At 37.3% G+C, this 18,867-nt stretch overlaps 2 protein-coding genes across 3 annotated transcripts in view; one reads left to right on the forward strand and one right to left on the reverse strand.

The window, feature by feature from the left end:
* Positions 1 to 1,164: 1,164 nt before the first annotated feature.
* Positions 1,165 to 13,991, reverse strand: tdrd1 (tudor domain containing 1). Its single transcript, XM_055022640.1, has 26 exons — positions 13,954 to 13,991; positions 13,544 to 13,699; positions 13,406 to 13,446; positions 12,434 to 12,494; positions 12,072 to 12,186; positions 11,300 to 11,366; positions 11,130 to 11,210; positions 10,861 to 11,040; positions 10,618 to 10,761; positions 10,137 to 10,302; positions 9,965 to 10,048; positions 9,709 to 9,885; positions 9,519 to 9,626; positions 8,152 to 8,322; positions 7,820 to 8,077; positions 6,768 to 6,899; positions 6,517 to 6,624; positions 5,778 to 5,945; positions 4,544 to 4,852; positions 4,354 to 4,470; positions 4,141 to 4,269; positions 2,982 to 3,149; positions 2,509 to 2,895; positions 1,894 to 1,959; positions 1,769 to 1,812; positions 1,165 to 1,675 (listed from the first exon to the last, which is right to left on the reverse strand). The coding sequence occupies exons 2-26, from the start codon at positions 13,683 to 13,685 to the stop codon at positions 1,604 to 1,606; spliced, it is 3,495 nt and encodes a 1,164-aa protein (XP_054878615.1). The 5' UTR covers positions 13,686 to 13,699; positions 13,954 to 13,991; the 3' UTR covers positions 1,165 to 1,603.
* A 1,015-nt stretch (positions 13,992 to 15,006) lies between these two features.
* Positions 15,007 to 18,867, forward strand: part of ccdc186 (coiled-coil domain-containing protein 186) — a 29,223-nt gene continuing 25,362 nt past the window's right edge. For both annotated transcript variants that reach the window (XM_055022618.1, XM_055022619.1), the window contains exons 1-3: positions 15,007 to 15,142; positions 17,014 to 17,923; positions 18,360 to 18,486. In XM_055022618.1, coding sequence (XP_054878593.1) covers positions 17,034 to 17,923; positions 18,360 to 18,486 — 1,017 coding nt within the window. In that variant the 5' untranslated portion in view covers positions 15,007 to 15,142; positions 17,014 to 17,033. The remainder of the gene's footprint in view (positions 15,143 to 17,013; positions 17,924 to 18,359; positions 18,487 to 18,867) is intronic.

The following is an 18,867-nucleotide window of genomic DNA, read 5'->3' on the forward strand; positions in this document are numbered from 1 at the left end:
CTCCTGCTAATGAGCACCTCCTGCGTACCTGCGTGTCTCCTCTCATCCCGCGGCGTAAAGCCGGGGAAGGGGCGTAACCCAAGAAACGCGAGCCCACTCCCTGTCTTGTTTGTTTTTTTTAATTGTGCGTAAAAGCGAAGCAGCGCGTTGCTTTTTCTGTAAAGTTAATGTCCAGTGATGTTGCTCTTTCCATTAGAAATAGTTTTCGATAGCAGAAATACAAAGGTTATAAATGATGCATAATAATAATAATTGTCACATCATCTGCACTTTACCATAATTGGACCTGCTGCTTCTTCTTTGGTGTGGTTGAGTGCCTTTAGTTAATTTTAGTTGTATATATTATTATTATTATTGTGTGTTTGTTTATTTAATATTGTATATTTTGACTTTTTGCACGGGAGTTGCAATAGAAATTTCGTTGAATTCTGTTCAATGACAATAAATGCTATTCTATTCTATTCTAGGCCAACCCCCCACTGAGTTTTTGTGCTGACGTCACAAGAGGTACAACAATGTCACAGCATACATAAGATAGGGATATTTGACAGGATTTACATATTCTGAAATTAAAAAGAGGTTCAATAATCTTCCACTTATTTCTTCTATCTATTTTATCAATTAAAAATATTGAAATCCTATAATCTGGTTGATTTAACATGTTACTGTTTATTCATGACTCACAAAAGCATATCACATTCTAACATGCCTTTCATTTAATGAATATGCATATTTTCCTTTCTTGAATGTAATTGTTTTGAATTTATTAAAATCAATAACTAAAAACAATGGCATGAAGAGTACTTTTATGCCATTGTTCTGTAGTGAACATACAGCTTAAAAACAAAAACTTAAATCTAGTTTATCCTTGTTTTTAAACAATTCTGGGGGGGGGGTTGTAATTTTTTATCAGTTTCTAACAGTAACATGTTGTAGGTTCCATGTTGCTGGTCGTGGATGGATGGGATGACCAAACTGACCACAACACCTAAGATTCTTGACCAATCGTTCTTTACCCTGGTCCTCTTCACAAACCTCTTCCATGTTCTTTGTCGTCACATTTTCCTAATATCCATCAGCAATTTAGTACAAATCAAATATTTTTCTTGAGTGTGTAAAATGCAGCTACTAAGAAGGCAGATAACATGAAAAACAAGGAAGCAATCTGCATGTAGAACTTTATTTTTAGAAAGGTACATCTTATTGTTCATTGTTCCTCTGCAAAAGCAAAGGAAAAATTGACCCATTTATAGAATGAAAACATTTTATTCTCATAACCTTTCAGTCAAACTCAAACATAATGCAAATCAGCTGAACTCCCTATATGTGCATGTGAAAATAGACGGCAGCACAACTTGCGTAAGCAGGGAAGTGGGGACTTAATGAGAACTGAGGCTGAACATGCCTTTGGTTTTTGATTTTCACACAAGTATAAAACAATCTGGTGCATCCTGAGATTTTAAAACAAGAACCAAACAAAACTTCAGGTAAAAAAAACAACAACATAAAAACCAGGACTATTGTGCACCATAAATTATAAAAAGAGAGGACAAAAAAAATACATTAAAAAAAAAAAAAAAAAGATGAACAAGTTATGTTAATCTTATTTAATCTGTCCAACCAACTGCTTGATGAGAGCAAGCTGCAGCTGCATCACCTCCTCCAGATTACTGATCTGTTGACAGTAAGCAGAGGATTACTAAATTTTACATTTTCTAGCTTGGAATTAATATTTGTTTTACTTTATTACCAAAAACATTAACCTGACCTGTTTTTTGAGGCTCTGACAGCAGCAACCATAGACTTTATGATCTAAAAGTAAGAAAGAAATCTATATTTTTACGGAAAATGAAACAATGTGTTAACTTTGATTTTGTTTTAATCTGTACATACCATAACCATTCAAATGATTTTGGTACAGCGGCTCCATTTGGTCAATAATCTTCTTCACTGAATTTTCTGAAAGGGAAAATAATCTGATTAAAATTCACAACTCTTATAGGTGCATGTAGCAATAGATTCATAATTTATATTTAAGAAGTGACTTTTTTACACCAATTTATCTCTAAATTAATTTTGGTTTAGTTAGAAAAAAAAAAAAACAAAAGCTTCCGTTTGATTACAAAAGTAAGAATTTTTCAAAATCTGACTCAGATCAGCAGTCTGACTCTCCCTGTTCATTTTTTCACTGTTGAACGCAGAATAAGACCAAGCAACGCTTCAGGGTGAAGAGGATTTTAGGCCAAATTAGGTCTAAAACCTTATTTTAGACCCATTTATCGTGCATTAATCATGCAGATCAATGCATTGCGCGTTAATCTGCATCATGCAATATTAACACATTAAAATTTTTAGATTAATTTTATGTATTAACATTGACAGGATTAGTTTTAATTTTCATACAAACTGAATTTTGGGGTTTGAAATTAACAGAACACTTGAAATATTTCACTGGAGGTAAATGATCTGCTCCTTGAAATTCATTTCTGACATTCTAACTTCGTATACCGCAGACTGGTGCTCCAGAAACAATCTGCTGAGATTTATCCTCTGTCAGCTCAGGCAGCTTTGTAGACCCAGTGGCATCAACTGGTGCTGGTTTGTGTTCCAGCTCTAACTGGGGCTCGGGGACCAGTTTGGACTGGGGGCCGTCAGGAACACCTGGAGTGTCGTCAAGCTTCTGGTTGGTGTCTGGGTTGCTCTTGTTGAAAGCATTCAGCTTCTCCAGAACCAGAGAGGTCAGCTGAACTCCATCTCTCTCAGCAGGCAGAGTGAGAGACAGAGCATTAGCAGAGCCAGAAAAGGACTGGACTTTGGCTAGGACACCATTCACCAGCTCAGCTCGACATGCCTGCAGCACTTCTTCTGGCCACTCTTCTGGAAAGTTTTCTCCACCTTTTAATGCAGGACACCAAACAGTTACACGAGTGAAATTACTTAGAGATTAGGGTTAGAAATATTCAGGAGAACTTGAGCCTTACCAGCAAGGGTGCAGCGAATTATCTGGAAAGGGAGCTGCAGCAGGTGGGCAGGGATGGGCAGGATCTGGGAGGATGGGACCTTCTCAGTGTTCCCATAGTCGGCGTAGATGACGCTCACCTCATTCTCACCAACGTCCAAGATCACAGCACGGTACCAGTTTTTATCACCTGGGATTAAAAAGCCCATCATATTTTAGGTTTGTAAATCCTAAAATTACAACAGAAATACAGAGTTGTTGCTTTTTTCCATCTTTGTTTAGTATCTTCCTGCCCAAAAACCCAATAGATAAAGACCAAAAACCTCTTGAAACAGACCCTGCGGTTAGCTGGCTGTGGAATGTGCGCTAGACCAGTTTCCTACCTGTATGCTGTGTTTAAAGCAGCTACTACAGTCACTACATACACACTAGTGTGTAATTATATCTTCTCAGAGACGTGGTATTAGCAGCTTAGGTTTGCAAAAGCAACAACTGCAGGTGGAGTCTTGAAAAAGAACAGAAAAGATGTGAAAAATAGGAGAATGTGTTCCTGAAGCAAAACAGCACTGATCCCCATCAGGTGAGTTTTAAACGTTTGGTGTTGGAGGAGTCGACTAAATTATATTAAAGATGGAAGCACAGTTTGCACATTTTAAAATTATTGCTCCTGGTACATATGAATTTCTACAATGAGGAACAATAAAGGATATTTATTCTCTAGGGCTTGACAACAGGGCTGAAAAGGATACAAGCGTTTCATATCAGTCAGTATCAATAATTGATTAGTTTATTTGTTTTAAATATCTGTAATACTGCCAGACTGGTGGTGTGATCTTTCCTCTTATGTACAGTTTTCACTCCACACTGCCCAATGAAAACCTCCTGGTTTTTCCACCAAATATTGATTTCTGAGCTCTTCCTGAGTTAAAACATTAGTATCATTGTTTCTAAATGAATATGAACTTGTTTTCTTTGCATTATTTGAGGTCTACTGTATTGTTAGTGATCTGTCTGTAGTTTTATGTCAGCAGCACCCTGCAGAGGAAGCCAGTTTTATAAACAAATCACAGCAGATTTTCATCTGCTTGGCCTACAGTTGAGTTTTGCAAGTCATCCATATTGCTTTTTTGCAAATATAGACAACAAATAAGTAAGTTGAAATTGATTCGCCCTATCTTCACCAGAAAACTGAGCGCAACATGCTGCCCCGACAGACGGTCTGCTCTTCATCCCTGGGGATAAAGTGCTCTGGTAGATGCTGCAGTAGGCAGCCACTTCCATCATCACCTCCTGAAGCTTTTTCTGGTCGACTACAGAAAAGAAATAGTTACAAAAAACAACAACAATCCATTTAATTGAGTTTCTGTTTTTAGCAACAGAGTGGATGTTCTCACTTTGAGTAGGGCCGAGGACGTAGAAGAGCGAAGGACTAATGACTCCTGCGATGTACGGCTGAAAGCTCTCATTCAGAGGCAGCTCCACTGTCTTCCAGTTAACTGGGAAACCTACAACTGGAACCAAATACAGTATGTCAAAAACACAATCTGGAGGGAAAAAGAAAAAAGGTTCAGCATTTTATCTCACCTTCTGATGTCACATCTGTTTGAGTTCCACCTGCCACTTCAATGCTGTCCACTTGTTCATTCCCACCGTTTTCTTTTGTCGTCGTGGATTCTACCTGTTCACGCTTCTCTCCGACAGGTTCGCCGATCGCTTTGGCCATCTGCTCAGCAATGAGAGCCGCTGCGATGTTCTGACCTCTGCTGATGACATCCAGGCCATAGCCCTGCTCCGTGACAGAGAGGACCCGGGTGCTTAGCTGCTCCCCATCCAGCAGGTTCTGGAACCAGAGCAGGGCTTCGCTGCTCCACTCTGACCCAACAGGATCCACACCTGAATCCACACAAATCCAGAAATATAGCATGCATGCTCCCATCGAGCTATAATAAGAAATACATTCAAAGGAAAAAATGCACATCAGTTTAAAATTTTGATTTTAGGGTAAGAACGATAATCATTTAAGTCATGCTGTCTCAAACTGGTGATTCACGGGCGCCCTCTAGTGGGCCGCAAGATACTGCATGTAGTCAATCGCTTACATGCTGTGAACTGAGCTCAAAGTGCGACGCATACAGCTAGCTTACCAAACGTTTGCGTTTAAAAACTATGGATAAATGGCTTAAAACCGGGTCACTCAAAAGAAAAGCTGAAAAAAACAAACCATGGAAATAAAACAACATGACTTATGACTGGAAGAAGTCAAACCTGCTGAGAGTATCGTCCTTCACGAGTGATTCGACTCTTTGAACGGCTCTAAGCCGTGAACAGGTCTCAGTAACAACTTTGTTTGCTTATAATATCAGCTATTGTTATTTTTATTCAATTAAAAGGTAATTTAATTGTCAAATAAATATAATTGATAGAAATGGGCAGACAATTTTAAATTTAATGGTGCAGAATAGCTTTTTTTTTCTTCTTTCTAAATTACAAATAGCCTTAAATGATGCTATTGCACACAGTACTTATTTCTATGCATTTGATATCATTGGAAAATGTAAAATCTACACCTTTCAGAATTTGTAAACAACTCAAAAGAACAGCACCACTTCTCATTAGTTAAGATACTAATAGTTTTATTTCAGGTTGAATATGTTTAGATGTGTGTCTGAGTGTTTGTTGAATGGGTAAAAACCCAGATTTAAGGTAACAGAAACTAAAGCTGTATTTATAATTCACTGAAAGCTTTAGCATGGTTTATATTCAATAAACATTTATCACATGTTAACTCTGATAGTCTGCTGGTTGTTATTGTTTTTACCTGCAAGCCAGCAGCAAACAGCCTGGAAAGGGAGTGTCAGGAGTTTAGGTGTGATGGAACGAAGGTGGCTGTTTTTAGCTGTCATGCTGTGACCGTAATCCACCAAATATACGTCAACATTGTCATCGGACAGTCCGTTCACCAAAGCGCGGCACCATGCTCCACTGCCTTTGTGGAAATGAAATAACACATCAGAAAAAAGTTAAACAAAAAATATTTGAACTGGAAAGCAAATTAAAGATGCAAATGATGAATCACAATTTTCTACTTTTTTAATAAAAATCTATAAAATCAATGGGATCCCCAAATATGGGTGAAAGATTATTACATTAATGGAAATGTTTGGATTTTAGTGATTTAGTTTAACATTTAATACAACTTCCATAAATAAATAAAAAAAATAACTTGAGGTGCAAATTTGAATCGGCTGAACACAGATGCTAAATTATGAAATATATGTATGTATATAGCCAGGAACACCTTGACAAGTAGTCAATAAGCTTCAATAAGTCAATAAGTTTCCAGCACTAATATTTGACCAAATATATTAGATATTGCCATTTCAGGAATGGAAAAGAACATCATGAAGTATTTCTTTTGTTGTTGTTGCCTAAATAATCTTTTGGCATTAAAAAAGGAGAGATTATAAAAAATTACTTGTGGAAAATAATGACTCAGGTCGTTATTTTACAAAGGTGACCATTTCCATCCTGTTCTGATTGTATAAAGACGTTCTCACCAGGAAATGGTACACAGCACGGCTCTCCCACTTTAGGAAAATAAGGAGAAGCTTCCCCCTCACAGTGCTGCTTTAACTGAGCCTCCAGCTCCATGAACTTCTTCAACTCTGAAAAACAAATAGTTTGAATCCCAGAAGACACCCGGCTTCAACTTGTAGAAATGTAAACTTTGTTCACAGAGGCTTTTTCAGTCAGCATTAGACTTATTTTCTTATTAATCAGCGTTGTCGGCCCTGTAAAGAAGCTCCACCTGTTGGATTAGCGAGGCGGCAGTAGAACCTTCCAGGGCTCTCCACAATGCTGGTGAACAGTGTCACCGTCTGGCCATCGGAGGGAAGCTCAACAGAAGTCCAAACCAAAGGTTCAGGCACAGCAGGAGGCACTGAGGAGATTTCAAACAGAATTATCACACAGATGCAGGAGTCAACTGTTCTACAAGACTGTAAATATTACAATCAAAATATAAAATTAATAGTTAAATAACATGCAGCATCACATCATCAGTTTATAGCCTGGCGATGCTGCATGTAATGTATAAATAAAACAAAGCATTTCTCAAAACAAAGTTTTTTTCCCCTGTTTTCTCAATACAATTCAAGCACTTTTAAAGCAAATTCAATGCAGGTTTTCAAACTTTTTCAGCACCACCAAACAGATGAACTAAAGTGTTTAAATTCAGTATTATTCAACATTTATTGATGTTATTCTGCATTCTACAGCAGAGACAAGATAACTGAAAATACAACATTTTGTTTTGAAGTCTCTCTCACATCTGACCGAGAATAAAACACTAATTTAACAAGAAAAATCCCCCAATTTTAATAACATAAAAGTATAAAAACACCTTCATTTCAATTACACAGATTAATAAATCACTGAGCCATTACGAATAATTTTAGTAATTAAAAACGATATAGACAAATTGTGTTTACGACAAATAAGCTTGCTCAAATTAAATGCTAAAACAGTACACAAAGCAAATTACAAAAAACATCTCACATTTTCTGGCACTTAGCGAATAGAAACAATTATTTTAATTCTATCTAACCTAAAACAATAAAAGTTTGGTTTAACTTCAGATAGTGAGAAACTTGAGCTGAAAATTTTATTTTTTTTGTAAAAATATTTTATTTGAACAGTAAATAATGTTTTCTTATTTTAGGCTTTTAATCAACATTCAATTGCATTTTATAACCAAACTGAACAGTTTGAATATGAAGCACTTTCCAAACCTTTGAAGGGATTTCAAGCATCCATTCAAACCCTGAACTAAGAACAGTTTAAAGTAATTTCTTTGCCCACCACTTGTCTCTGCAGGTGCAGTCGTCTCCTCAGCCGGCAGGTTAGCAGAGGCAAAGTTGGAAGCAGGTGTGGCGTAGCACGTAGTAATCAGCAGCTCGGCGAAATCAACCTGAGGATCACTTGCCTCATCTACCACAGACACCAGCGTCTTTCCCTCGTGCTCTCCATGAATCTTCAGTCGAAGTAACCTGTTTGACAGCTGACACTGCAGCGACAAAATGCAATCCCTCGACCAGTTCTCCCCAACAGGATGGACTCCTTAAAGAAGAGCAAAGATTATTTGTGTCAGAATAAAATGTAATCAAATGTAAATTAAAATGTTCTGATATTACCTGCCAGAGCACATAGGATAGCCTGCATTGGGATGGTCAGGAGTGCAGGGGTAATCGGGAGCAACTGGCTTAAATCGACCTCCTCAGAATTGCCAAAATCGAGGTATGTGACACACACTCGTTCCTCTGATGGATAAGCCAGAACTTTCGCCCTGTACCACTGCTTGTCCTCTGGAAAAGGAGAAATTCTCAGAAAAATTAAAGGTGCATGTACATATTTACATTTCATTTTAAATAAACATTCATTACAGATATTCCAGTGTAAAAACAGAACACTACGATGCATCTTTAATGTAGTACTACAGTAAAACGCATCCTGGTACACAATCACTGACTCATATGTCAGAGAAGAGTAGGATAAATCAATTAACTTTTTTGGTTTTTAAATATTTTATTTTTAGAAAATCTGATTTTTTTCCTACAATGCACTCCATGGGTGTCCATAGTAGAGTGATGTCAGGGCCGCCATCTTGTTTGACAAGCATGTTCTGCAGCTTTGTTTTAATTCAGGTCAACTCTACAACAAAATAAGAGTTGTTGTAGCATATAAAGAATAAATATTCCTTATTTTAGTAAAGAATGCAAGAAAATACATTTTAAAAACAGAAATCAAACCTAGTGTGATTTATTTTTTTAACCCATAATCACCCACTAGAATTAATCCTTTTGCATCTTCTTTCTTTAAATCCTGTAAAAATGTACTGAAATCAAATAAATGAAAAACATAAAAAATTAAATAACCTGATTGCAAAAGTGTTCAAACCCTTAAACTAAAACTTTGCTGAAGAACGTTTCAATTATATGTCATCATCCTCTTACGTTATAACCTTATAGCATCCCACATCTTGATTTGGTTTTATTCCCCCAGTCTACTATGTAAACATTCTCTACACTCATCAGATTGAGAGGATTACAACTAATCTGGAACAAACTTCCAGAAAACTGAAAAACGGCCAAAACATTGACTTCTTATAAAATGACTTCTTTTAAACTGACAGAAATCCTGTTCCAATAGTACAATATGGACTCATCAACATATCTGATGTGTATTTGCTTGGTTATTTTGATGATGGCGTTTGACAAAATTTAATTTTTATTGCATTTTGTAATAAATGCAATAAAACAAGAACAATGTCTTCCTGACTGAACAAACAGAACGGCAACATCTGAAGTCTAGGAAATGTTTAACAAAGAAGCAAGAGGGACCTAAAATAACTTTTGCATAATAAGACTTAAGTGAATAAAAAAAAGCGATCTTTTGCTCAGGGCAGCAAATGCGCCTTGTCGCACATTTGAGCTAAAATGTGCGATACACATAAACTTGGCATCTCTTGTTCCCGTGATGCTAAGGGGCAGACGAGCCTCACCTGAGAACTGGGCACAACAAACCGTTCCAGGAGCAGGTCTGAAGTTCTGCGGGGTGGTAATCTGAGCGCAGTGATCTCTCAGCTTCAGCTGCAAATCCCGGATAAGTTCTGCAACCCAATATTTTAGTTGGATCAAGCGGCACTGGCTGCAGATGTTCGGCTTTCATTACACAGATAAAATGCGATTCACCTGCGTTCTCCACCTTCTGCACTACCAGATCACTGGGTGACACGAAGTGTGTGAGCACAACAAAGAACTGGTCTCCTACTGCCTGTGTGAGTGGCTCCGGTGGTTGAGCCCATTCATTGTCATCCTTTCCGTCAGAGAGGCGCTTGTAATTTTCAAATGATGCGCTCAACATGGCAACTTAAGGAAAACAGATCCTGTAACTCTTCTTGCCAATTGCAAAACGATGCAAACTGAAGAAGATATGCAACTAGCGTACTTATGTCTTGCTCAGTTGGTGGCACACCGGTGGTTTCTTTTTGTCCAAAGCCATTCTTGATTAGGAATGAGCTCAGCATCATTCCTTAAATACACAAGAAGAGAGTTTCTTTGAAGGATTTTACCTTCTGGAAATACGAAACTCAAATTAGATCCACCTCCATGATACCCACTCATTGACAGCACGATATCCGCAGCGTGGACTCCTTCTTTCTCCGTCGCTTCCAACAACTTCACAGTGACAGCCTTACCAGTCAGCATCTGTCTGACGGTAATGCAGCATTCGTCGGACCATTTGTTAACCACCGGCACCACACCTGCAATTCTGCACTCCATTGCCTGTGGTGAATAATAAAAGGCGTAGTGCTACTATCATGGAGATAGTATACACACTTCTTAAATGTTCAATTTCCACAATTTACGGTTCTTTTTAGCTAGTTTCCTAAAAAGGGTTTGGTCAGTTTTAAACTGACAGAAATTAACATCTTAGCCCAGCACACAATTTCCAAAAATATCTGGACATTAACTGCAAATTTTACATTTTTAGTTTGACTGGGGAATTAGTGTAGCATACAAACAATTTGGGGGTTTTTAAATTGAAAGTTAGCTGCCAGTAGTGCTAACCAAGAAATAAAAACACCAAGAGATACTCACACATGGGCAAAAATGTTGAATATTAGCAGGGAGGGGTTGGATCCTTTCAATCGGGACTTTCTCTTCATTGCCAAAGTCAATGTAAAGGATACTAGCTGTTTTCTTGTCAGCAGCTACAGTCTGGACCAAGCCTCTGTACCAATTCTAAGAAACAAAATCAAGATTATTGGATAAAAAAACTTGCCAAAGATATTATATTGAGACATGCGTCTCTCCTAATTGCATTGGGGAAACTCTTCTCACCTTGTCAACGGAAAACTGAACAGTGCAGACTTCTCCATCACAGGGAACGTAAGCTGTTCCTGAGGAGCTGCTGCAGGTTTTCTGAAGCTCTGTGCTTATTATTTGTAGAGCTTCCAGAACCTCTGGGACTTGAGGAAGGATGAAAAACCTGTCAGGGCTGCAAAACTCAACAACAGTGGCCTGAAAGAAAAAAGTGAAAGAGACTCTTGCACTATGCAGTAAGCCAATTCATGCTCAAAAGCAAAGTGCAAGCAGAGTTTTATTTTTACCTGAATGTCCATCCCACTGGTGATTTTAGAAGCATGTAAATCTTTTAAGTAGACCTTCTTATAGCTGGGTGATTCACTAGCCTTCAGTAATCAAATAAATAAAGAAGTATATTATTTAGAGTTGTATTTTATAGTTGAAATGTCAAATTTCAAAGTCTTAAGTGAATTACCTTCAATTCTGCGAGGTTTTCCCTGTTGCCAGTCCCTGGTAAAGCCAGGCTTTCCTTGGGTTGCTCTCTTCAGATTAAGAAAAACAAAATTAGAAATTAATCTGGAAGTTGGATGTGAATTAAAAATCTCAGACTTTTTTCATACCACATGTGAGTTTAATTAATTTTTCTCACTTTCTTTTCATAAAAAGAAATTATAAATGAAGAATAACATTTTCAAAAAGTGGCTTTCATGTCTGTGATTTGTATGATGAACTATTAGGGTTAAGATATAAGGATTTTTATTTCATTATGAGAACATAGTCTTGATATAAGCAGAATAAACATAAAATTTTACTAGAGGAACATCTTAAAATTATGAGAAAAATCATTTTAATTAAAAAAAGCTTGGATAATTATTTTTGCAATTACTTTATTCTGGTAATCTGAGCACTTCATTCTTGTATTATTTCAACATTTTTCCATACGATTATTCTTGTTTCACTACGACTGTCTTCTTGTAACATTAGAACATTATTCACATTAAAAAAATAAATAAAACTTAGCCTCACTCTTAAATTTTGTCATAGTCAATTGGAATTCAAATAAATATAAGCTATGAGACATGCTTGTCAAACAAGATGATAGGCTTTTGGTGGGCTGACATCACTCTGAATGTGAACTATGGAAACCAAAGCAGTGCATTGGTGAAAAATAAAGCCTCAATTAAAAAATAATCAATTAATTGATAAAAATTGATTTATCATCCAGCCCAAATGGTGACTAAACCTGCCTTGCCGGCTCTGGGTCAACAGGTTTACAGATGTGTCTGTGTTCCTTCCAGTCCTCCGTCTGACAAACTGCTGAGCAATAAGGCATTTTCTTGCAGCGCTTGCAGCGGAAATTCCCTGTTGGACACCAGAAAATATGATTTTACTGAAATGCATATTCAAAAGTCTGCACTAAACACCACAGATGAAATGAGTCATACCACAAAAGCAATTTTGAGCCAACTGTCCGTGCCAAGACAGAAATTACAGAGCAATAAAAATCAACAGCACTGAGCAGCCACAGTGTAAAACCCGATTAGAGTTCTGTGTAAATACCAAGTTTATTGGGTAACGAGAATCTGGACGTTTTTGGCTCAAGCGTTACCTTGCTGACCACAGAAGTTGCAGAAGTACATGGCAAGGGCTGGAGGAACCAATCCTGGCAACTAGAAACGCAGAGGGAAAAGCTGCATTGAAATAGAAGTTTAATTTCAATTAAACACTGACAGAAAAATGGCAGTTAAGATAGGGAGATTAGTTGTACTACTGAGACAGACTGCACAAGATTTGGATTTCTAATTTCCCATTTCACAAAGATCACCAACAAACAAAGCTAAAGATAAAAACCAGCAAACTCTGAATTAAATTTAATTTGGTGCCCAGGACAAATACAAGCCTCATTTTATTCCAAAAAACAATTTTTTGTGTGTTTTCTTCACACAAAAAAATTAATCAACCAGACAACAGTTATCAGAAGTGGGAAACTTTTTCTTTCTTTATTTAAAAAGTTTAGTAACTCCTCTGAGAGCAGCACTAAATTTCTGAATCAGTGAGGCAATAAGATAAAAGTTTTTTTTAAAGTTATTTTTTAGTTTCAGTTTTTAGAATGTTTTTCCCCCTTATTTTACTTCATAAAATAAACTGAGGCATGTACAGGATATTTTATAGAATATTTTAAATTTGGACTTGGTAATAAAATAAATGTATTTGAATATAAACAGAAACAAATCTTGGATTAATAGTAAATTATTATTCTTAATTATTAAAAGCTGCATAACCCAAACATTGATGCAATTCCTGTGGCATGACTAGGCACTTGCAGATTCAAAGTACAGTTATTTACTGTATTTATTACAATAAATAAATAAATAATGTAAAATTATAAAAATTGGGAGGAGGGGGGTCAGGCCTTGGGAACCATGAATCAAATGGCTAAGAGTGGTCCTGTAAACAGTTTTTATTGCTCTAAGCTAATTGCTAAAATTAACTTTTGAGTAGTTCTTAATGTGGAACCTAAATAGCATGCATGCCGCATTTTGCTGGTATTGAACAATGCAATGAAAAGAACGGTGCATACTGTTGAACCGGTGACTGTGCTTGCTGGAAAACTGGCGGGACCTAGAAGAAATATAATTGAACAAAGACTTTTTAATTCAGTATTTATTGCGTGGCTGTGGTTTGGAATTCACTAACTAGCTGTTATCCGGGGATTTACCGTTTCCAGCGGGGCGCACGGGCGCAGCGGCGGACATGCTGGGGAATCTCGGCGGATTCGGTGAAGGCAAGCCCGGACTGGACGAAGGCTTCCTCAGCGGTCGGTTGGGTCGAACAGGGGTTGAAAGAAGAGTCGTTTTCATGTCGACGGCCTTAACTATAAAATAATTTAGATTTAGATACTTTCTTTAAAAGTACGCAGCATATTTTGCCACGTCTTTTTTTTTTTTTTTCATGTGGTGCTAGCCAGCTAACTGAAGGTAGCTTTAAAACCAACAAACACGGCTGGAAGCTAAAATTACCTCACAAAAGCTAATTTATAAGGAACAAAACTTTCTACATAAGTTTCTACATTCAACAATAAGATCAAGTATTTGCAGGATTAAAGAAGTTTAATATTTAATGACCAACCTGCCTTCACGCGTTGCTTGAGAAGAAAAAAGGGCTGTACGTGCGTAATGACGTCAGCGAAAGGTCAAACTATTATCGCGAATGTACGTGGCCAAATTGTTTTTTGTTTATTTTTCCCCCCTTTGTTTTGTTATAAATTTGGATTTTTGTATGTATTTATCAACCTTGAGAGATATTGTGTCATATAACTATTTAAAATTTGTTTTAGAGTACAATAGAAAACAATGAAACGGTCCTCAATGGGGAAAAATAACAGAGGCCAAAAGAGACGCAGTGATAAACACATTGAAAGCATTATAAAAGTTGAAAAAATACACTTTATCGTAGGCAAAGACAAAAAAACAAAAACAAAAGAAAACTGTGAACAACATAAAAATGTGAATCTGAACACAGACAGCTGAAACTGTGTGCTTTTCTTCAGAAAAGAAAAACACACAGTTATTCCATCCTTTTGCATTCCAGTCCTCGTGGTGTCATTCAATAATTTAGTCCTCTTCAGAAGATACTCCTATTTATTTTCTTTTCCATAGGCACCCTGAAGTTTTGTTTTTTCAAAGAAACTTAATTTCTTTCATTGAAGTTGATATCTGACATTCAGAACGGTCTTTGCCTTTGAAGCCTTTTTCATGCAAATCAACAGTGACAGCTCATGTTTCCATAACCATGGCTGACTAGAGATGAATGAGTTTTAGGCACCTCTCCTTTGTAAAACAACCACTCTGTACTTCAAATGTAATCTGAATATTATAATAATATCAACCTGCAGTAAGAATGAGAGTCTCAAATGATTATTGAAGGTCAGTCTGCTTCAATGCAAGGAAGGTTTATTGATTAGGTTAGTTGCATTAAATCATTATAACCTATATCAAAGCCAGGTACCCCCAAAAACAAAACAAAGCAACTTTCTGCAAACCTTCAAACCTTTAGCTACAGCTGTAATGTGGCTCACCTACATTTACCTGGTGTGGATTTCCTCAAAAATACTGGGCAGACCTGCAGGTGTATCTGTTGTTTGCGTTAACGTCAGACTGACGTCATTTGTCACTTGGTATTCATTGGTTTCTCCTTCTCCTGCTGTGGCCATATTTGTTGATGTGTCATAGCATTTGAGTAGTTGAGCGATCAGCTGGATAAATAGGGAGCTGTGGCCGTCATTGCACGGACATACAAGATGACTCGTTGGCACCTGGTGGGTATAACTATCTTTATTTGGCTTCACTTTCTGTCGGTGTTACACGCTAGCCGTTGGCCTCAGTTAACGTATGTCTTATCTGGGTTAGCTTAGCTAACTAGGTGAATCAGCGACGGCCTTTTAACATTAAAATATGCCAACCTAGAGCTTGGTAATAATCATACATTATTGTTTGATAGTGTTTTATTATAGCATTTTCTGTTTTAACTCGTTTTGTAGCCCGACAGTAAGCCCTGATGCCATGTCCCTGATGCTAGCATGCTAACATGTACTGCTAACGTCAAATGCACCGGAATGTAAATAAAATGTCAAGCGCTATTTAAAAAAAAAAACTAATCGAGCTGCTGCCTGTTGTTGCACACCGATTTACTGTACTCTGAAATGCTTAATTTTGGAATGAAATAATACATTCACGATGTTAATAACTCCGATGTTTGTCATGACACCTGTCAGAGGAGCATCCTTGTACATATGCTTGCTAAACCTTTCCCTTAATGGAAGCAGAGAAAACATTGTGAATGTCACAATATTACATCTAAGGGGAGAGCTTAAAGCTTGGTTTGTTGTTGTTCAGAACCCATATTTTTATGAAAGAACATATAAATCGATACAAGAAGATGGACTTCAAATGGGCGAGGTTTATGCTGCTGGGAAGGTGTGGATTCCTTTAAAAGCAAGTATAGCAGTAAAATGGTCGTGTTGCTGAATGAAATGTGAAGTTGAATTAAGGTTAATAAGTTTTCTACTCAGTCTGAATCATCCCATTAATTAGTAACACAGTAAATGCTGACACAGCCCCTTTCAGTGTTCAGTTAGAGGTGAAACCATTTAATTATTTACTTTTTTTTTTACAAGTTTAGCATGGACTTCTTTGCATGTCACCTGTTTTCTATTTCCATTATTGTTTTTGTGTGTTTGGTCATAGCATACAATTTTCTTTTCTTTATCTTTTTAAAAAGGTTTATAAAAATAAGGAATGGTATTGGATTTGGAAATGTTTACATTAATCTGAATGCCCTTACTTGGGTTGAGAATAGATTAAAATGTTTATTTTACTCCTTGCACTTCATCTGTAGAGTATTGAAGAGGAAGAGATATATTTATAACAATTTTACGCTCTTCTGAAAATTTTATTCAAGACAAATTTAGTCCATGTCATAAAAAATTTAATAAAAACAACCAAAAACACCTTATTTAGTGTCAAACCAAATAGCCTAACAAACAGTAAAACTTAAGATCATTTTAAATAAAAAAGAAAAGTATCCAGATAGATGATCAGTGTAAAAATGAGAACCTGAAGTATTAAGGGAGCTAATGGAAAACTAGATGTAACATAAACAGAAAAATATAAGGCGTTCAAAACTGTAAACAGTTCCTTGTGACATATTTTGTTCCATTACAGTCTCATATATACTGCTACAGGATTAGCAGGTTTTGTACACTATCATTTTTATGCTTTGAGACCATTATTAATACTTCAAAAAAGTAGAAAAATTATGCTAAATGCTAATATTTGCTTACAGTTGTGTCTCTAAAAAAATTTTTATTTGGTTTTGAATGAAGCTCTGTTGATATGTTAATCTTGAATGAGTATCAGTTGTGTGACGTTTGCAGTCACACTCCTTACAGAAAAAAATTATCTTGTCATTGACGTGGCCAACAACACGCCTCTTGAGTCTGTCTGTGAACATTCCTTAAGTATTTCCTTTGCTAATCAATGATCTAAGCACATGAAGTGCAGATCAGGATGCAAATGGCACAGAGATGCCACACAGATGACTTCCAGGAACTTTTAACTACCTGCTGATAAATGAAATACTGAAAACATTTTGAATTTACTTTTCTGTTTTTGTTTTCCTCGTTGCCAGATTTGAACTGTAAGAGGAGCATGAAACATCTGGCTCCGACTACAGCTGCGCAAAAAATGGAAGGATCGCATGATAAATTAGCAACAGAAGAAATACGCTCTGGAGACGAGTGTCATCGTAGTACGGCAAATGTCGAAGAGGAGGAATTAATCTTTGAAAACAGTGATCATGCCGTGAAGACTTGCAATCAGGTGAAAGGTGAGAACCAGCTGGAAAGTGGATTAATCAAGACTGAAGAAGGAGCTCAGATAAGCAGTCAGCACCATCATGATGTGAGAGAGACAGCTGCTGATGTTGAAGGTGATGCTGGGAAAGTTTCCAGTGAAACTGATAGACTTCCACTTAGTCTTTCAAATGAAGCTGTTGCTGCCAGTCAGGATGTGGCAGAAAGTCCTCCTGTTATCAAAGGGACAACAAAGACCTTATTGACTTTTGATGCAACAGCTCAGCATGACAATGAGCCACTGTTGCAATCACCTGCTGTCGACAGCAGTCCTTCACCCTCTTCTGTCCAAAGCACTTTCAAAAACTCCTCTACAGACTCCTCCACCTCTGGGATCTCTAATGGACCGTCCACTCCAAGCTCCGACACACTCAGCTTCTCGCCGGCCTCAAGCCCGCAGACCACCGCCAACGTCTCCATCCTCTTACAATCCTCGTCGAGTCCTTTTGACACTGACTGCAGCCGAAAGCTTATTTCCCAGATCCAGCGCTCGTTGTCGCAGGAGTCGCTGCTGGATGAACTGGAGTCGGAGCTTTTAGCTTGCGGGTTGTCTGAAAGCGAAAGCAAAAGGAAAGGGAAAGGGAGCTCCCCTGTCAACGGACTCCCAGGAGATCAGGAGGGCTGCATGGACGTCTTTGAGAAGTGTGTGCAGTACAAGTACACTCAACAGGAGAAGGCTATTCAGAGGTAAATTTTATACACACATCCTTAAAAAGTCTTAAATTTATGGAAGAAAATGTGAGTTGGCCTTAAATACTTTGATCACAGGTCTTAAATTTTGTTGTGGCAGGACTAGTTACTCTATATATGATAAATTCTTTTTTCTTATGGGACTTGCCTATTTAGCAAAAGTTGGAGTTGCTGACAGACATCTTCATTGCATATTGTGACTCAAGTTGGTTGAACTTACTGGTAAACAGCTGTGAATATATCCTTGCTAAGTAGCAATACAGCAGAATCATCTGACTTTTCAGTCTTAAATTTTATCCAAGGTGGCATTAAAAAGTCTTAAATTTGACTTCCTGACATTTGTAGATACCTCGTTTACCGTTCAAAGACGTAATGCACCTAAATTCTTAAAGGACTTCAAGGGTTTAACATCTATTTGAACCTTTTTGCTCAGGTTGCTTGAGGAGAACAAGAGACACCAGGAACTGATTCTGGGTATCTGCTCAGAAAAAGACAACATGAAGGAAGAGTTGAAGAAAAGAGCAGAAACAGAGAAGCAACACATGAGCTCCATTAAAAAGGTAAGATGTTCTCTTTTTGGATTTGTTGAAGAGAGATTTTGCAGTAGCTGTCTTTCCTGACATCTACATGACATGCAGTAGATGTCATGTTGTCATGCGTTTGTGAAGAAGAAATCCTCATCATCATGTGACAGTGATGTTTTTGTGAAGCTGCAGCAGCAGTACCAGTTGCTCCAAAATCACTTTTTCTTGCTTCCTATCTTTCTCATCTGGCATTGTAAAATTTCTAACACTGAAATCTTTAACCTTAAATCTCTCACCTGTGTCAGGCCTAAGAAAATGAGACCATGATGAATCCCTACGAGACCTTTTCCATCTTTAATGTGACATTTAATCTATATAATTAAACGGAAAGTCAAACAAACCTGTTAGAAGCAAAGG

Source organism: Poeciliopsis prolifica, unplaced genomic scaffold (genome assembly GCF_027474105.1).
Source record: "Poeciliopsis prolifica strain line A6 unplaced genomic scaffold, Auburn_PproV2 SCAFFOLD088, whole genome shotgun sequence".
Taxonomy (NCBI): domain Eukaryota; kingdom Metazoa; phylum Chordata; class Actinopteri; order Cyprinodontiformes; family Poeciliidae; genus Poeciliopsis; species Poeciliopsis prolifica.